At 37.7% G+C, this 14,366-nt stretch overlaps 1 protein-coding gene across 7 annotated transcripts in view; it reads left to right on the forward strand.

Annotated features, from left to right (window-relative positions):
* Positions 1–14,366, forward strand: part of INO80D (INO80 complex subunit D) — a 67,066-nt gene that overhangs the window by 39,493 nt on the left and 13,207 nt on the right. For all 7 annotated transcript variants that reach the window (XM_043910288.1, XM_043910293.1, XM_043910294.1 and 4 more), the window contains 5 exons: positions 257–481; positions 4,421–4,530; positions 6,696–6,829; positions 13,061–13,278; positions 14,007–14,164. In XM_043910288.1, the coding sequence (XP_043766223.1) occupies positions 257–481; positions 4,421–4,530; positions 6,696–6,829; positions 13,061–13,278; positions 14,007–14,164 (845 nt within the window). The remainder of the gene's footprint in view (positions 1–256; positions 482–4,420; positions 4,531–6,695; positions 6,830–13,060; positions 13,279–14,006; positions 14,165–14,366) is intronic.

Raw genomic sequence — 14,366 nt, forward strand, 5'->3', positions numbered from 1 at the left:
CCTAATTATGACAGACTAAGAAGTTTAAGCCTCTTAGAGCATTGGATTGTCTCTACTGCCCACTTAGTGTTAAAACACTGTACTCGTTTTCAGCTGCTCTGCTGAAATTCTCTTCCTCTCGTTTCATCGCGTGTGTTCATGAGCCACCAGTTTCGGCCCTGTACATCCTGCCCCCTTTCCTCAACCTGCTTTTCCCTTTTCTAAAATGCACCTCCCATGTAATCAAGTTTTCTGCTTCTCTCCCTGCACTTTCTAGGTCGGATGATGATGACACGGAGAGTAGGAGCTCCAGGGTGACCCAACTTTGCACTTACTTTCAGCAGAAATATAAGCACCTCTGCCGCCTGGAGCGGGCAGACTCTCGTCAAAAGAAATGCCGGCACACATTCAGGAAGGCCTTGCTGCAGGCGGCCAGTAGAGAACCAGAGTGTACTGGCCAGCTGATCCAGGAACTGCAGAGAGCCACATGCAGTCGAGCCAGGTCAGAGCGCCGCACAGCCGCCTGTTTCTAAGAACTCACCTTGTCTGTTTTCTCTAGTTTTTGAGAGGATGGTCAGGACACAGAGAGTGGTGGACATATTATCCCGAAGTACTTAAGCACTGTATTTTGGTTTTGTTGCTCAAAGCTCTTACAGCGATGGCAAAATAATCCTGCCACCAGCTGAATGTAAAAAAAAAAAAAGTATTACTAGAATTTTGCTGGAGTTCGATTAGAATTTATTTAGTAGAGAATTTGAGAATGCTACCTGTCTTTAAAAAAATACAATGCTTAAAAAATTTCTTGTTAAGTAATTTCTTGTAAAAGCGATAGTTTTTTTTTAACCACCAAAATGGTATTTTATGTTTTTGACTTATATAAGTATTTTCTTATATAAGCATTTCCATTATATTTTCTGGTAATATATACATTATCCCAAATATCATATTCAGAATGTTTAATTACTTTGGATTTCTTTGGGGGAAAAAATCCCTTCTGTTTATAATGAAGATATTTGCTTATTGTGAAAGTTTGAAAAATATGGAAAATAGCAGAATATCGCCATAATATCACCATTCACAAGACAGAATGAGCACTATGAATATTTTTATTCTGTTTCCTTCTAGTATTTTTCTGTGTGTGTGTGTGTGTGTGTGTGTGTGTGTGTGTGTGTGCAAATAAACATTATATATGTAAAACATTTTGGGGTTTATATACCTAAATATTACCAGTATTACCTCAAGATGATGGGATTATTGATAAAGTTTAAAAAAACATGTAGTTTGTATATTTTAATTTTTCAAGGATGATCATAAGTCATTTGACGGAAAAAGGGTTTAAAACAAGCCAAAAACTAAAAATTAACCTTTGCTTTGTAGCTGTTGGTACATTGATATATTGATACATTGATATATATTGATATATGTATATTGATATATTCCTTACATAACTATACTGTAATATTTGAAATTTCATTTTCATTTTGTGTATTTTGATTTTCATTATATTTGCTTTAACAAAGTAACCTATTTTCCAGTAGAGTATCTCAAAAAATAATATGCCCTTAAGAATTTTCTGCTTCTTGGCATATTTGGAGTAGCTTGGAACTATGTGTGTATATCTGATATACCTCCATAGTGACTGCAGCCTGCAGTTTTTCCTCTCACTTTTAGGACTCTCAATCTCCTGTCATGGAGGTGGTGTCTGTACTAGAAGGTATTTAGGGCTTAACTTAGTTCTTCCGTGGTCAGAGACTTGTCTTTCTCAGAGAAACATTCCCAGAGTCCGCTGACTATGTTTGGTCTCCTGATACATACGCTTTTGTGCTCTGTACTCTGCTTCATTGTAGAATTTTATGCTTATATTAATGTCTCTCTGTCATACTAGACAGTAGTTTCTATGAGGGCAGGGACAATGTATATTTTGTTTTTAATCTCCAGTGTTGATGAATGAATGAATAGAATTGAACAAGTGAGGGTCTGTTTTCTATTTGTTGAAAGAACTCACTCATTTTGATGTAAGTTTTAAAGATATCTAACATTTATATGATATAATGCTAAAGTGTATAATGTCAGTAGAAATTTTAATTTTGTCCAGCATGAAGCAATCTAGATGTAGCTCATTGTATATATTGGGTCTCATATATTGTTACAGATCTGTCAAAGATGTGACATATAAAGAGACTATACTGTGAGTTTGGGACAGTTTGCTATCTGTATGGAAACTGTACTTGCCTATGATTTTTTTTTTATTATGCCTATGATTTTTAACTGGCAGAGTCGACCCCCTCTTATCATCTCCCAAACCACCTTTAGTGATGTTTTTCAGAAAATTTCATGATAACCAAGTGTTACAAGACAGACACCAAGATGAACTCAATTACAGATCTCAAATTTATGTGATATCATTTGCTTATGTCCACCATGATTAATAAAATGTTTTATTGCTCACTGCATTGCTGATAATCATATGCCAGTGTGCCATAATCATTCGTTGGTGATTAGTTCCTTACTCCTTTACCTATAAGGTCTGCAAAAATCAACTCAGTTGACTAACTTCTTCTGTATTTAATATTTTTGTTATCAGAGGCCTAGTTCCACAGAAAACCTTTAAAAAGTTGCTGTTAAATATTTTAGAAATTGAAGCTATAATGGCTACCTTCCAATATGTATTCTTAAAATATGGTTTAGATATAAACTAAACAACATTAAAATATTCTTTTATCTAGTAACTTTGTAATTTATGGGTGAGCATGTAGAATAAACCATTGAAATAGCTTAAAATTTATAAACTTGAGTCTCAATGTCTTATAGCCCACAATTCTGCGGAGAGATAGTGTTGTATGGAATCTTCTTTTTTAACAGGGGATCCAGTAGAGCATACAAACTGGAAGCCCACAGTAAATATTTTCATATTAACAGCATCAAAACCTTTGTTTTGTTGGGATTATTCTCCATGGGGATATTGAAATCCTGACTGGGTTTATTTTAAGAGATAGATTGGTGAGTTAGAACATAAAGATGATTCTAAAATTGAAGCCAATGGTTTACTTTGAAGTTTAGGATAAAGTAAGTGAGGGCTGTGTTGTAACACTAGGCCTGGCAGATGGTTGAGTAAATTACTAAAGAGTTCAATGAAATTTATCCATTCAAATTAGAGAGCTACCTTCTATTTAAATCTAGACCAAGAGAAATTGGGCTTACCTGCCAAAATAGTAAAGCCTCAATTTTTGGAAATTGTGAGCTTAATGACCTCCTTCCTCACTCGTGATCCTGACAAACCTAGCAAAACTCTTAATGAAAGCAGCTTCTAAGGCAGCACCTTTTTGCATTCACTATTTATATGGAAGTTACAATTGTAATAGAAATATTATATGTGACTTAGATTCTTTATGACCTTTTCTAATTAATATAAATCATCTCACTTAAATCCTTAGAAGGATACTAGAAACAATCCAAAAGATTTTTCAGTTTTTGATGCTAGACTTGTGACTCAGGGCACCAAGTAGATTCTTTTTCCACACTCAGGCACGTGTAAAGGCCTGATAGTTTATGGCATTTGATAAAGTTACATAGATAGCATAGTTTTTACACTTCCAAGAATTAAAATTTTTAAAAAAATTTAATGTTTGTATAAAACTATGGAAGGATTACAAACTAATAAAATGAATACATATTAATTAATAGAGCAAGTGGAAGCTGGCAAATTGAGAGGGGTGGTAAGGAGATTCTTCATTGCTTAGCTCTCTGTTCTGCATCCCATTCCTCATGTATTAGGTTCATTATTTTGCAGATGTATTGTTTAGAAGCTTTCTGAGGCCAAAATCTAACAATGATGATGTTGATAATAGTGGTGACTGACAACCATTGATTCTTTACTGTGTACTGTACTCTATACTGTATGTGGTGTTTGAGATGTGTTGTGTCTTTTGATGCTTGCCTGTCAGCTAGAGGACTCTTATCTCCACTCCACAGGTGAGGAAGTTGAGACTTAAGCGAGGCTAAGTAACTTGCCCAAGATCACAGAGCTAGTAAGAGGTAGAGCCGAAATTCAAAACCAGATCTGTCTGATCTAGTCTGATGGTCTTCATCACTATTTTCTACTGCTTCTTTGTGAAGTAAAAGAAACCGAAATATCACTTAAAAAAAAGCCAAACAAAACCCCAAAATAGATAGACATAGCTGAGGCTAAATTATAATGTAATTATTTGTTTTGTCAGTTGGGGAAATATTAGAACTGGTCATTGTTATTCATACTTGCATAGTAATTATTGTCAGTTGGGGAAATATTAGAACTGGTCATTGTTATTCATACTTGCATATTAATTAATGAATCTAGGTAGTTAAAAGTGTGAATGTTATAAAGTAGTAACATTATTTGAATAATTGCCCTAGATTCTTAAAGCATTTTAAAAAAATTCTTATTATGTTTTTTATTCCTTAGCCTAAGTCGGACCACATTGAAGGAGATGGAAGCTGCAGCATGCAGTGGGACCGTGAAGGGTGAACAGTGCACCAACAAAGCCCTTCCATTCACCAGACATTGTTTCCAACGTATCCTCCTAACTAACTGAGTGTGCATTGAAAAGTACTGACTCGTTGGGGTGATACATTTCATTCTTAGGCCAAGTGAATGATATTTGAAATCATAGCAATTTAGTATTTAAAATAGTTTTTATATTACTTCTGATATTCTTGGTGTTTACTCAAAGTTTCTTGCATTTGTTTTGCTCAAAAACTGAATAGCTTTTTCTTTTTTTGCTCAAAAATTGAATAGCTTTTTTGCTTCAGTTCAGTTCAGTTCAGTTCAGTCGCTCAGTCGTGTCCAGCTCTTTGCAACCCCATGAACCGCAGCAAGCCAGGCCTTCCTGTTCATCACCAGCTCCCGGAGCTTACCCAAACTCATGTCCATTGAGTCAGTGATGCCATCTAACCATCTCATCCTCTGTCGTCCCCTTCTCTTCCTGCCTTCAATCTTTCCCAACATCAGGGTCTTTTCAGATGAGTCAGCTCTTTGCATCAGGTGGCCAAAATATTGGAGTTTCAGCTTCAACATCAGTCCTTCCAGTGAACACCTAGGACTGATCGCCTTTAGGATGGACTGGTTGGATCTGCTTGCAGTCCAAGGGACTCTCAAGAGTCTTCTCCAACACCACAGTTCAAAAGCTTCAATTCTTCGGCGCTCAGCTTTCTTTATAGTCCAACTCTCACATCCATACATGACTACTGGAAAAACCATAGCCTTGACTAGACGGATCTTTGTTGACAAAGTAATGTCTCTGCTTTTTAATAAGCTGTCTAGCTTTGTCATAACTTTCCTTCCAAGGAGTAAGCGTCTTTTAATTTCATTGCTGCAATCACCATCTGCAGTGATTTTTGGAACCCAAAATAATAGTCAGCCATTGTTTCCACTGTTTCCCCATCTATTTGCCATGAAGTGATGGGACTGGATGCCATGATCTTAGTTTTTCTGCTTATGTCATTATAATTCTGTATTCAACAATTATATCAAAATGAGGAAAATGGACAGCAAGTAGTAGGTTCTTCCAGTGGCTATCATTTAAATAAAATTTTTTAAAAATAGGATTCTGGTCCTTCCAGTAGTTCTAGGTAGTTTGTAAGAGATAACCATGACACCCATTGACAGGAAAATCAAATCCCATTATTCAAAAACCGTCTTTAGTCCTCCAAGAAAGTTATACAGTTTTACAGATTTTTTTTTTTTTTTACTATGGGATCAATTTCCTATTTTTATTGAGTACATTGCTGATCTGAAATGTATGATAGATAACAAACATCACCAACTAGGAAAGAAGATATCATAAGACAGAATATATATGAGGAAAACCTATGTTAAGGAACTTCAGAGTGATTATGAACTCTTATTACCTTCACTTCTATTAAACATTTAAAGTTGAGTAGCATTTAAAAAAATATAGTAGCAACTACTTTTCTTTACTATCTTTCTGATTTTTTTCCTTCCTTTCTCTTCTTGGTAGTGTATTTTCACAGCTTTTTCAGCAACAGTGTCTATGCAGTAAAGGCTTTTTTCCTGTATGCTTAATTGTAAAAGCATAAAGGAATAAATGAAAGATATTCCCTTAATAGATATAAAGTAAATCTGTGGAAATGTAGTTACTGGCTAAAAGTATCAGTGCTTAAAAATGATGATGACAAACCTGATGTTCGACTTTTAATAGTACAGTTTTAATTTAAAAGTAATTTTTCATAAGTTAGAAGTTTGAGTTTGGTATTGGAGATGTAAAATGAAAAATTCAAATAGGGATAGATGAGTTTCTTGGTAATTATATCTTTAACTGTTTATTCTTGATTAGTATCTCAGGCAGAAATTTTCCTTAAAAGAAAGTTTTATTGTTGTTGTTTAAACCATCATAGTGGAACTTTTAGGAGTTGGTGTGTTAAGAAGGAAATGACCCTGCTTCTCTAAATAACAGAAATCAGAATGGCCATAAGGGAGACTCATGTTAGGAGCTCATTAACAAAATAGACTCCTTTAGAAGTATCTTCTGATAATTGAAGATGATAAATTCAACTGTTACCATTTTCTATAATAGTAATTGGGTTGGTTCTTTAGCTTTTGTAGAATACAAAATTTATGATAACTAAGCACAAGTAACTGAAAAAAAATAAATTTTATATAGAAATTGAAAAATTAAATTGTTTCAGTGTATTTTATTCTTAACTTAAAAATACCCCAGATATCCTCTTAAACCGCTCTCAGCAACTCTTCTCAAGTTGCACGGCCAAGTTCGCAGATGGACAGCAGTGTTCTGTGCCCGTTTTTGACATTACACACCAGACACCTCTGTGTGAAGAACATGCCAAAAAAATGGTAAGTTCAGATTTTGTTTTCTGCAATAGAGGCTTTCAAAGTTTTTTTTTTTATATTTGTATTTGAAAAATTTTATTGAAATATATTTGACCTATGATGATGTGTTGGTTTTTTTTTCTCTAAAGTGACTCAATTATACATGTATATACATTCTTTTTCGTATTCTTTTCCATGATGGTTTGCCACGAGATATTGAATATAGTTCTCTATGCTATACAATAGGACCTTGTTGTTTATCCATCCTATATGTGATAGTCAGAGGCTTTAAATGGTTTGATAGCTATCCATAGTAGGAAATGTTTTGTGACTTGGTACAAGCTACCTGTGTATATGTATCACTGAAACAAGTTTTGTGAAGCTCTTTTAGTACCTCACATTTGGTAGTCTATTTCACTAAAAAAAAATGTTGATAATAAGCTATTGATGAATTTTATACCCTCATTACAAAAAAAAACTAGAAAATATTTAGTTACTTAGATATGGTCATTTTGCTTATTATCTATACCTAGTCTATACTTCTTCTTAAGATACATTTTCTTATACTTAGGCAGATTTTCCAAGATCTTTCTTTGCCTCATTTCTCTAGGTTTTTGCTTTACTTGTATATAACTCTGTGAATGTCTTGCTTATCTGGTGAAATTTCAGCCAAAAGCCAAACCCTATTATAATTCCATTGAATTTAATTATTGCTTTAGTTAGTGCTGGTAGCATAAGCCCTAATTAATGCAGAATAATTGAGAGGAGAGACAATTCTGAATCAGTGAGCTGTCTGAATTATATAATCACTTAAGATAAAGGCAGTTCCCCATGCGACCACTCCTGAGTCCTGCTGTTTGCAAAGTGCTAGGCACCTGTGTGCTGAAAAACTGAGTGAGACGCTCTTACTGCTGTGAGCGTATTTCAGTCTGCCGGGCTGCGTCAGGGTCGCCCAGTGGCCACTGGACAGGACCTGTTGTAACACCGTGGTCCTGGCATGGCCACTAGCTAAGTGAATATCGAGGGTTTTTTAGATCTCATGCTTCTTAGACCTCAGTTGCCATGTATTAGGTTTACTGGCTGCTGCTTCTTGAACGTCTTTTGTTTTTTAGATTTCCTTTATTGACCATATATTTTGAAATGTTGTACACTAAACTAAGCATACAGATGTTGAGTAATTACTTTAGCATTTAAAATAAAGACATTTTTGTTAGCTCATTGAGGCTTTATCATTGTTAAAGAATGACTTCCATATGTTTTTTGAACCACTTTTGAGGACCTTCATTGGTGGTCTCATGGACCCTTGGTAACATGGGCTCTGTAGCTTTCAAACCACTGAAGTAAATAATTACCATTCTAGCACATTTCTAATAAGACTAGGAAAATATTGTTAAATAGTGGTGATCTGTACTTCAGGATCTGCTTTATTGATTCAGTGAGTTGATCAGTATAACAATTATGTGAATGCTTCTAAAGAAATTGAAAGCAGTTTATTCTTTTCAGCTGGTTAAATATTCTACTTAGACAAATTCAGCTGGGCAAACATAAGGTTGAATTAGTGTAATAAACTTAGTCATAAAATAATATTTATTTTATACAATAAAAATGTAGTGTAAATAAAATTATATTAATCAGGTTTTCAAAGGATATTTTCAATGCAAAGTTTTTACAATGATACAAATGGTTTTCTCTCTGGAGGCAGTTGTAGAATCTGACACTAGTTTAAGCTATTTTTAAGTGAAAAGTTACATGAGAGAGTATAGCAACACTTGTATTCCATCAGTCCGCCAGTGAGAGACTCTGGACGGTAAAAACCATGCTAATCTCGTGGCTCTACTTTCCAACTACATGCCATCATCTTTCCCTACATTATCATAATAGTCTCCTAATTAGGCTCCCTTCCACGTGCCATGCCTCCTGCCCCCATACGTGTTGCTTGCATATCAGCCAGTGTAGACCATGTACATGGGTCCCACTGTCTTTGAATTACATATAATAAAGTTCTCTCTTTTCAATGTATAGTTCTGTGAATTTTGACAGTGCATACAGTTGTATAAACACCACTGTAATCAAGATACACAGTAGTTCATCACCCCCCGCCAAAGTCTCTAATGCTGCCCTTTGTAGTCAGCCCTTTTTCATCCCCACTGATCTGCTTCTGTCTCTATTTACATTTTCCAGTGTCTTATAAATGGAATCATTCAGTATGTAGCGTTTAGAGCAGGCCTTTCAGAATGTAGATCTGATCGTTTTAGTTCCCTGCTCAAAACCTTCCATTGGCTTCACATCGCATCTAGAATCCAGTTCAAAATTCTTAATTGTGCCTATGAAGCACTTCCCATCTGGCCCTAGCAACCTCTCCAGCTTCATCTTACACCCTCTCCTCACCTCCAGAGCTCTGGCAACACTGGCCTTCTTGCTCTTTCTTAAACACTTTACGTATTCTTCCATCTTGAGGAGGGCATGGCAACCCACTCCAGTATTCTTGCCTGGAGAATCCCCATGGCAGAGGAGGCTGGTGGGCTACAGTCCATGGTGGTCGCAAAAAGTCAGACATGACTGAGCAACTCAGCACAGCACAGCATGCTCCCATCTCAGGGGCTTTGTACTTGTTTTTGTCTTTTCCTGGAATGTTCTTTTCCCAAATTCTCCATGTCTCACTCCTTCATTTCATTCTCCAGGCCAGAATACTGGAGTGGGTAGCCTTTCCCTTCTCCAGGTATTCTTCCCAATCCAGGGATTGAACGCAGGTCTCCTGCATTGCAGGTGGATTCTTTACCAGCTGAGTCATAGGGGAAGCCCAAGAATACTGGAGTGGGTAGTGTATCCCTTCTCCAGTGGATCTTCCTGACCCAGGAATCGAACCAGGGTCTCCTGCATTGCAGGCTGATTCTTTACCAGCTGAGCTATCAGGGAAGCCCAGGCAAGAATACTGGCGTGGATTGCCATTTCCTTCACCAGGGGATCTTCTCAAACCAGGGATCAAACCCAAGTCTCCTGCATTGGCAGGCAAGTTCTTTACCATTGGGCCACCAGGGAATCTTCATACCCTACCTATTTTCCTTCCTAACATTTGTATTTACCTAATGTTATTTATTAATTCGTTTATTTTCTGAATCCCCCTACTAGAATGTAAACTTCACAAAGGCAGGAATGTTGTTGTTTATTGCTGTATCTGCAGTGCTTAGAGCAAAGATACTCCATAAGTAATTGTTGAATAAATTATTGGTAGGCACATGGCTTGTGGGGTGGGGGGAGATTCTGAGCTAGACTCAGCCACTGGATGGGACAGCCATTTGGTAGAGGAGACTCAAGCTATACGAGGTCCAGGCTGGCAGACAGAACATTGTATTCAACAGGGAGGAGCTTGTAGAACAGAGGGTAAGGTACTAAATGGGCTGTTGTCCTGCAGAGAAATATTCATAGAAGGGGACAGTCGAGAACACTGGGAGTGAACAGTGTTCGTAAATAGCGTAGGTGAAGGAGCAGTTGGCTTTAGGAATGCCTCCAGGACACAGGTGCTCACAGGCTTTCTGGAGGAGCCGAGTAAGGGGGTAGCAAGAGCCAGGCGGGGCCTCGGTCACGGGCGGTTCTGTGTGGCGTGTTGCCAGGATACACAGCATAAGCTTAGAAGAGTAAGGAAGAAGCCTAGAACCAGAACTAGTAGGGCTTGTATATTTTTAACTAGAGCTCTCTGACTTCCTCATGTTCAAGACACGCACTGGTCCTAGAGGGAGATCCTGGAGTGCATGCCAGCTCCCGGTGGGGACTGGCAGCTGCTTAATCACTGTAGAGTGGGCATAAAAAATGTAGACATCAAGTGTTGAACCAAAGGAATTACAGAGGCTGGAAAGCAGCCTGTCTTCTGTTGTTTTCTAAATTTGTGACTTTTGAGTTTGTAATTGTGTTGGATTCAGGTGTTTGGCTGGGATTAGACTGCTTTTAGATTTCTTGGATTTATGCTTAATTTTATTCTTTCTTGCTTTGAGTATGTTTGTTGCTACTGACACTTATTAGTCTTCAGATCTTTTAATGTATTTGGTTATAAAGGTTATTACTGAACTTATCAACTCAAAGGTGACATCAATCGTAGAAACCACAGTTATTTTATATATCACCAAGATGGAAAAAATGTTGCACAGTGCATTGCTTATCACTTAAAATTTTTATTTTATACTTATCAAAATAGCTTTTTTAGACTTAGACATAAATATTTTTATCTTCTATTTCACTCCTGATTTCAGCTAATTCTTGATGTGTGAAAGGCAGTATATAACATCTGCTTTGTATATAACACAGCTTTGTTCTCTTCATGATTATTTTCCTTTCTCATTTGGTTGTTGCTTTGCAAAAAAAAAAAAAAGGTAGAGGTGGGGATTGTGGTCGGTTCTTTAACAATGAATATTTGCTTCGCTAATAACAATTTTCTACCCTGCTTCTTCTTTGCCTTTCTGCATACCCATGTTTTTCCTCTACATGTAAAACCAGCAGTGCGCAAACCTCAGTTCAAACAAGGAAGAGTACAGAGAGCTATTACCAACTTTGAACATGTAGGCAGTACCAGCTATAATGACCATCACATGGCTGACAGAGATAATAATATGCCATTCTTGTAAAATGCTCCCCAACTGCAGAGATAGTAAAATGTGCATCTGGGAATTGATGAAATACCGTATTCAGGTTTAAGGGTACTAACTGAAGAAAGCTAGTTATATTGCAAGTTTCTTGTTCTTGCTGGTGGTTCTTCCTTTCCCTCCTCACTTAACTGCAGCAGTTTTACAAAGCTGTGTCCCCACTGTCTTCTCTCTTTACCTTGTCACCCTGGTCCACGTGAATTATCTGAAGGACTCCCACTGTGTCGCGACTCTCGAGTCTACACCTCCATCCCTTTCTTGCCTGCTGCGCACCAGACTCAATTTTCTCCTGCCGCCCCCGGCCATCTTCACGCCTCAAACCATCTGTGAGCCCAGCTGAATTCCTCAACTCTGATTCTGTTTATTCTGCTGCGTTCTGTATCCCACGAACAGCATCCTCACCTAACAATCACCTCAACTAGAAACTCTAGAAACACTTGAGAGTTCTATCTTCCCCTCATCCTCACCACTTCCACGCAGCTGTCATATGATGAGGATTCTCTCTCAGCCAGCCCTTGCTTTTCTGTTCTTGCTCACTTTGCCGTCCGCTGTTTATCTTCTAATATCTGTTGAAATCGCCCTCTGATGGGAATTTTTGCCTTCACTCACTTGCCTCTTCTCTTTATTCATTTACGTTGCTACTACCAGGATAGTTAATCCTTTTATTATCATTCCTATCATTTTTTGGCTGCTCTGGGTCTTCGTTGCTGCACAGTCTTTCTCTTGTTGTGCAGAGCAGGGGCTACACTCTTGTTGTGGTGCCCAGGCTGTAACACATGGGCTTCAGTAGTTGCAGCTCGCAGGTTCCGGAGCGCAGGTCGGTAGCTGTGGCTCATAGGCTTAGTTGTGCTCCACAGCATGTGGGATGTTCCCAGACCAGGGATCGAACCAATGTCTCCTGAATTGGCAGGTGGATTTTTATCCACTGTACCATCGGGGAAGTCCAGTTAATCCTTTTAAAAATGTCTGCTGTCATCAAAAATCATTCCCCATTGCCTATAAAATGAAGTTTAAAATCCTGAGCAGAGTATTCAGAGTGATGCGGGATCTGGTGCCAGACTTCCTTACAGCTGACTTTTATATCTGACCCTCCATCATATCCCCAAGCAACAGTCTATACCCAGTTATTTGCTGTCCTTTTTGTCTCATTTGTGCTATTTCCTTTAGCTTAGAGTGATCTTCCCCCTTATCCCAACGACAGAAAGTCCTGTTTATCGTTTAATCCCACATAACTATAGATGATGAATTTTCCATTTGCATACCCTAGACGGTATTTACATCATCATCGCCCAGTTTTTCCTATAGTATTTATGTATACTCATATTCATGTTTCTCCCATGGGATACCAAGTAAGTTCCCTTGGAGCGCAAATCAAGTTTTATTCAGTTCTTTTATACTACAGCACCTGTGACAATGCCTATAAGTGTGGAATGAGTTTTATGTATATATTGAATTGATGTGAATTAAATTTTAAAATGAATTTCTTATTCATTTAATTATTGTTATACACAGTTTGGGGCACTGTATAAAATAATAAGAGATATAAGTATGTTTTTCAGATAGCAATTTGCTTTTTCCCAAATAATCTGAGTTTAAAAATACCTGTTTATTCATTCCAAAGGATAATTTCTTGAGAGGAGATAGCTCCCGTAAAGTTCAGCACCAGCAGCAGAGGAAACCCAGGAAAAAAACCAAGCCTCCTGCACTTACCAAAAAACACAAGAAGAAGAGAAGGCGTGGACCTCGTCGACCCCAGAAGCCCATCCCCCCTGCAGTCCCCCAGGGGAACCTCAGCATGCCCACCAGCGTCTCACTGCCAGTGGAGGCCTCCCACATGCGGTCAGTGACTGCGCCAGGGCTCACGTCTCCTTTACGTGTTCTGATCGTTCTCAGGACATCGGCTTCCTTTCCTGTTGGAAGTAGGCTAAAGGCACCCTGTGGTGTATCAGCCTAGACTCTAGTTTCCAGTAGGATTTTTACCAGATACCTGACGTGTGTAGATCTGAAGTAAAGTTTTTGATTAAAACCCAAGAGAGCAGATGCTGATTTACGGAGTTTAATTGTCTATTCTCAGATTTTTCTGTTTCAACAGAAATTGCATATATGTTCCAACAGAAACATTCCATCAGAAATGTGATGCATTGTTAATTTTGACAGGGGTAAGCATTTTGACCTGATGAATGATGCCTCTGTTTCAGCTGCAAATTTCAATTTTATCTCTTTCATCTTTTTTTAAAAATTATTTTGACCAGATTTAAAATTCTACCAGAAAGTAGTAAGACATACTTGATAGACCAGATTGTAGTTCGTTCTACTAGTACACCAAATTGCAATTCATTCTACTAATTTGCAGTAAAAATAGTATCTCAAAATGGTTTCCTTCTCTTAATACATGGGTGAAAAGTTGCAGAAATATGTGACTGCATATGGTGAGGTCTGCCGTTCTGGTTTCAGATCTTAAAGTAGGCAAGGAGATTATTTTGAGTTAGGATTTTCCATTTCTGCTTCCGGTGACTTGGTGTGAAGGTAAATTGGGAATGGTGGGCCAACCATGTCATCTTCCCTAGGAGCCCGTCCACACCGGAGCTGAGCGCTGATGAGTTGCCGGATGACATTGCCAATGAGATCACCGACATTCCAAACGACTTGGAATTGAACCAGGAGGACTTCTCTGACGTTCTTCCACGGCTACCTGATGACTTACAAGATTTTGATTTTTTTGAAGGTACGGTCAGTATTTTGATTCAAGAAAACTGGTTTTTCAAATGAATTTTTTTGAAAAGGGAAATAGTTTTTTTAAAATGTGTCCAAAGTATTCCTCCTCACATGTAATGTGGACAGAAAATATAAAGTGCTGAAGCTGTTGTAGTCTCTTTAGAAGGTATACATTTTTTTTTTTAATGATAATATAGGCTTAGTAAATCAGT

Source organism: Cervus elaphus, chromosome 8 (assembly GCF_910594005.1).
Source record: "Cervus elaphus chromosome 8, mCerEla1.1, whole genome shotgun sequence".
Taxonomy (NCBI): Eukaryota; Metazoa; Chordata; class Mammalia; order Artiodactyla; family Cervidae; genus Cervus; species Cervus elaphus.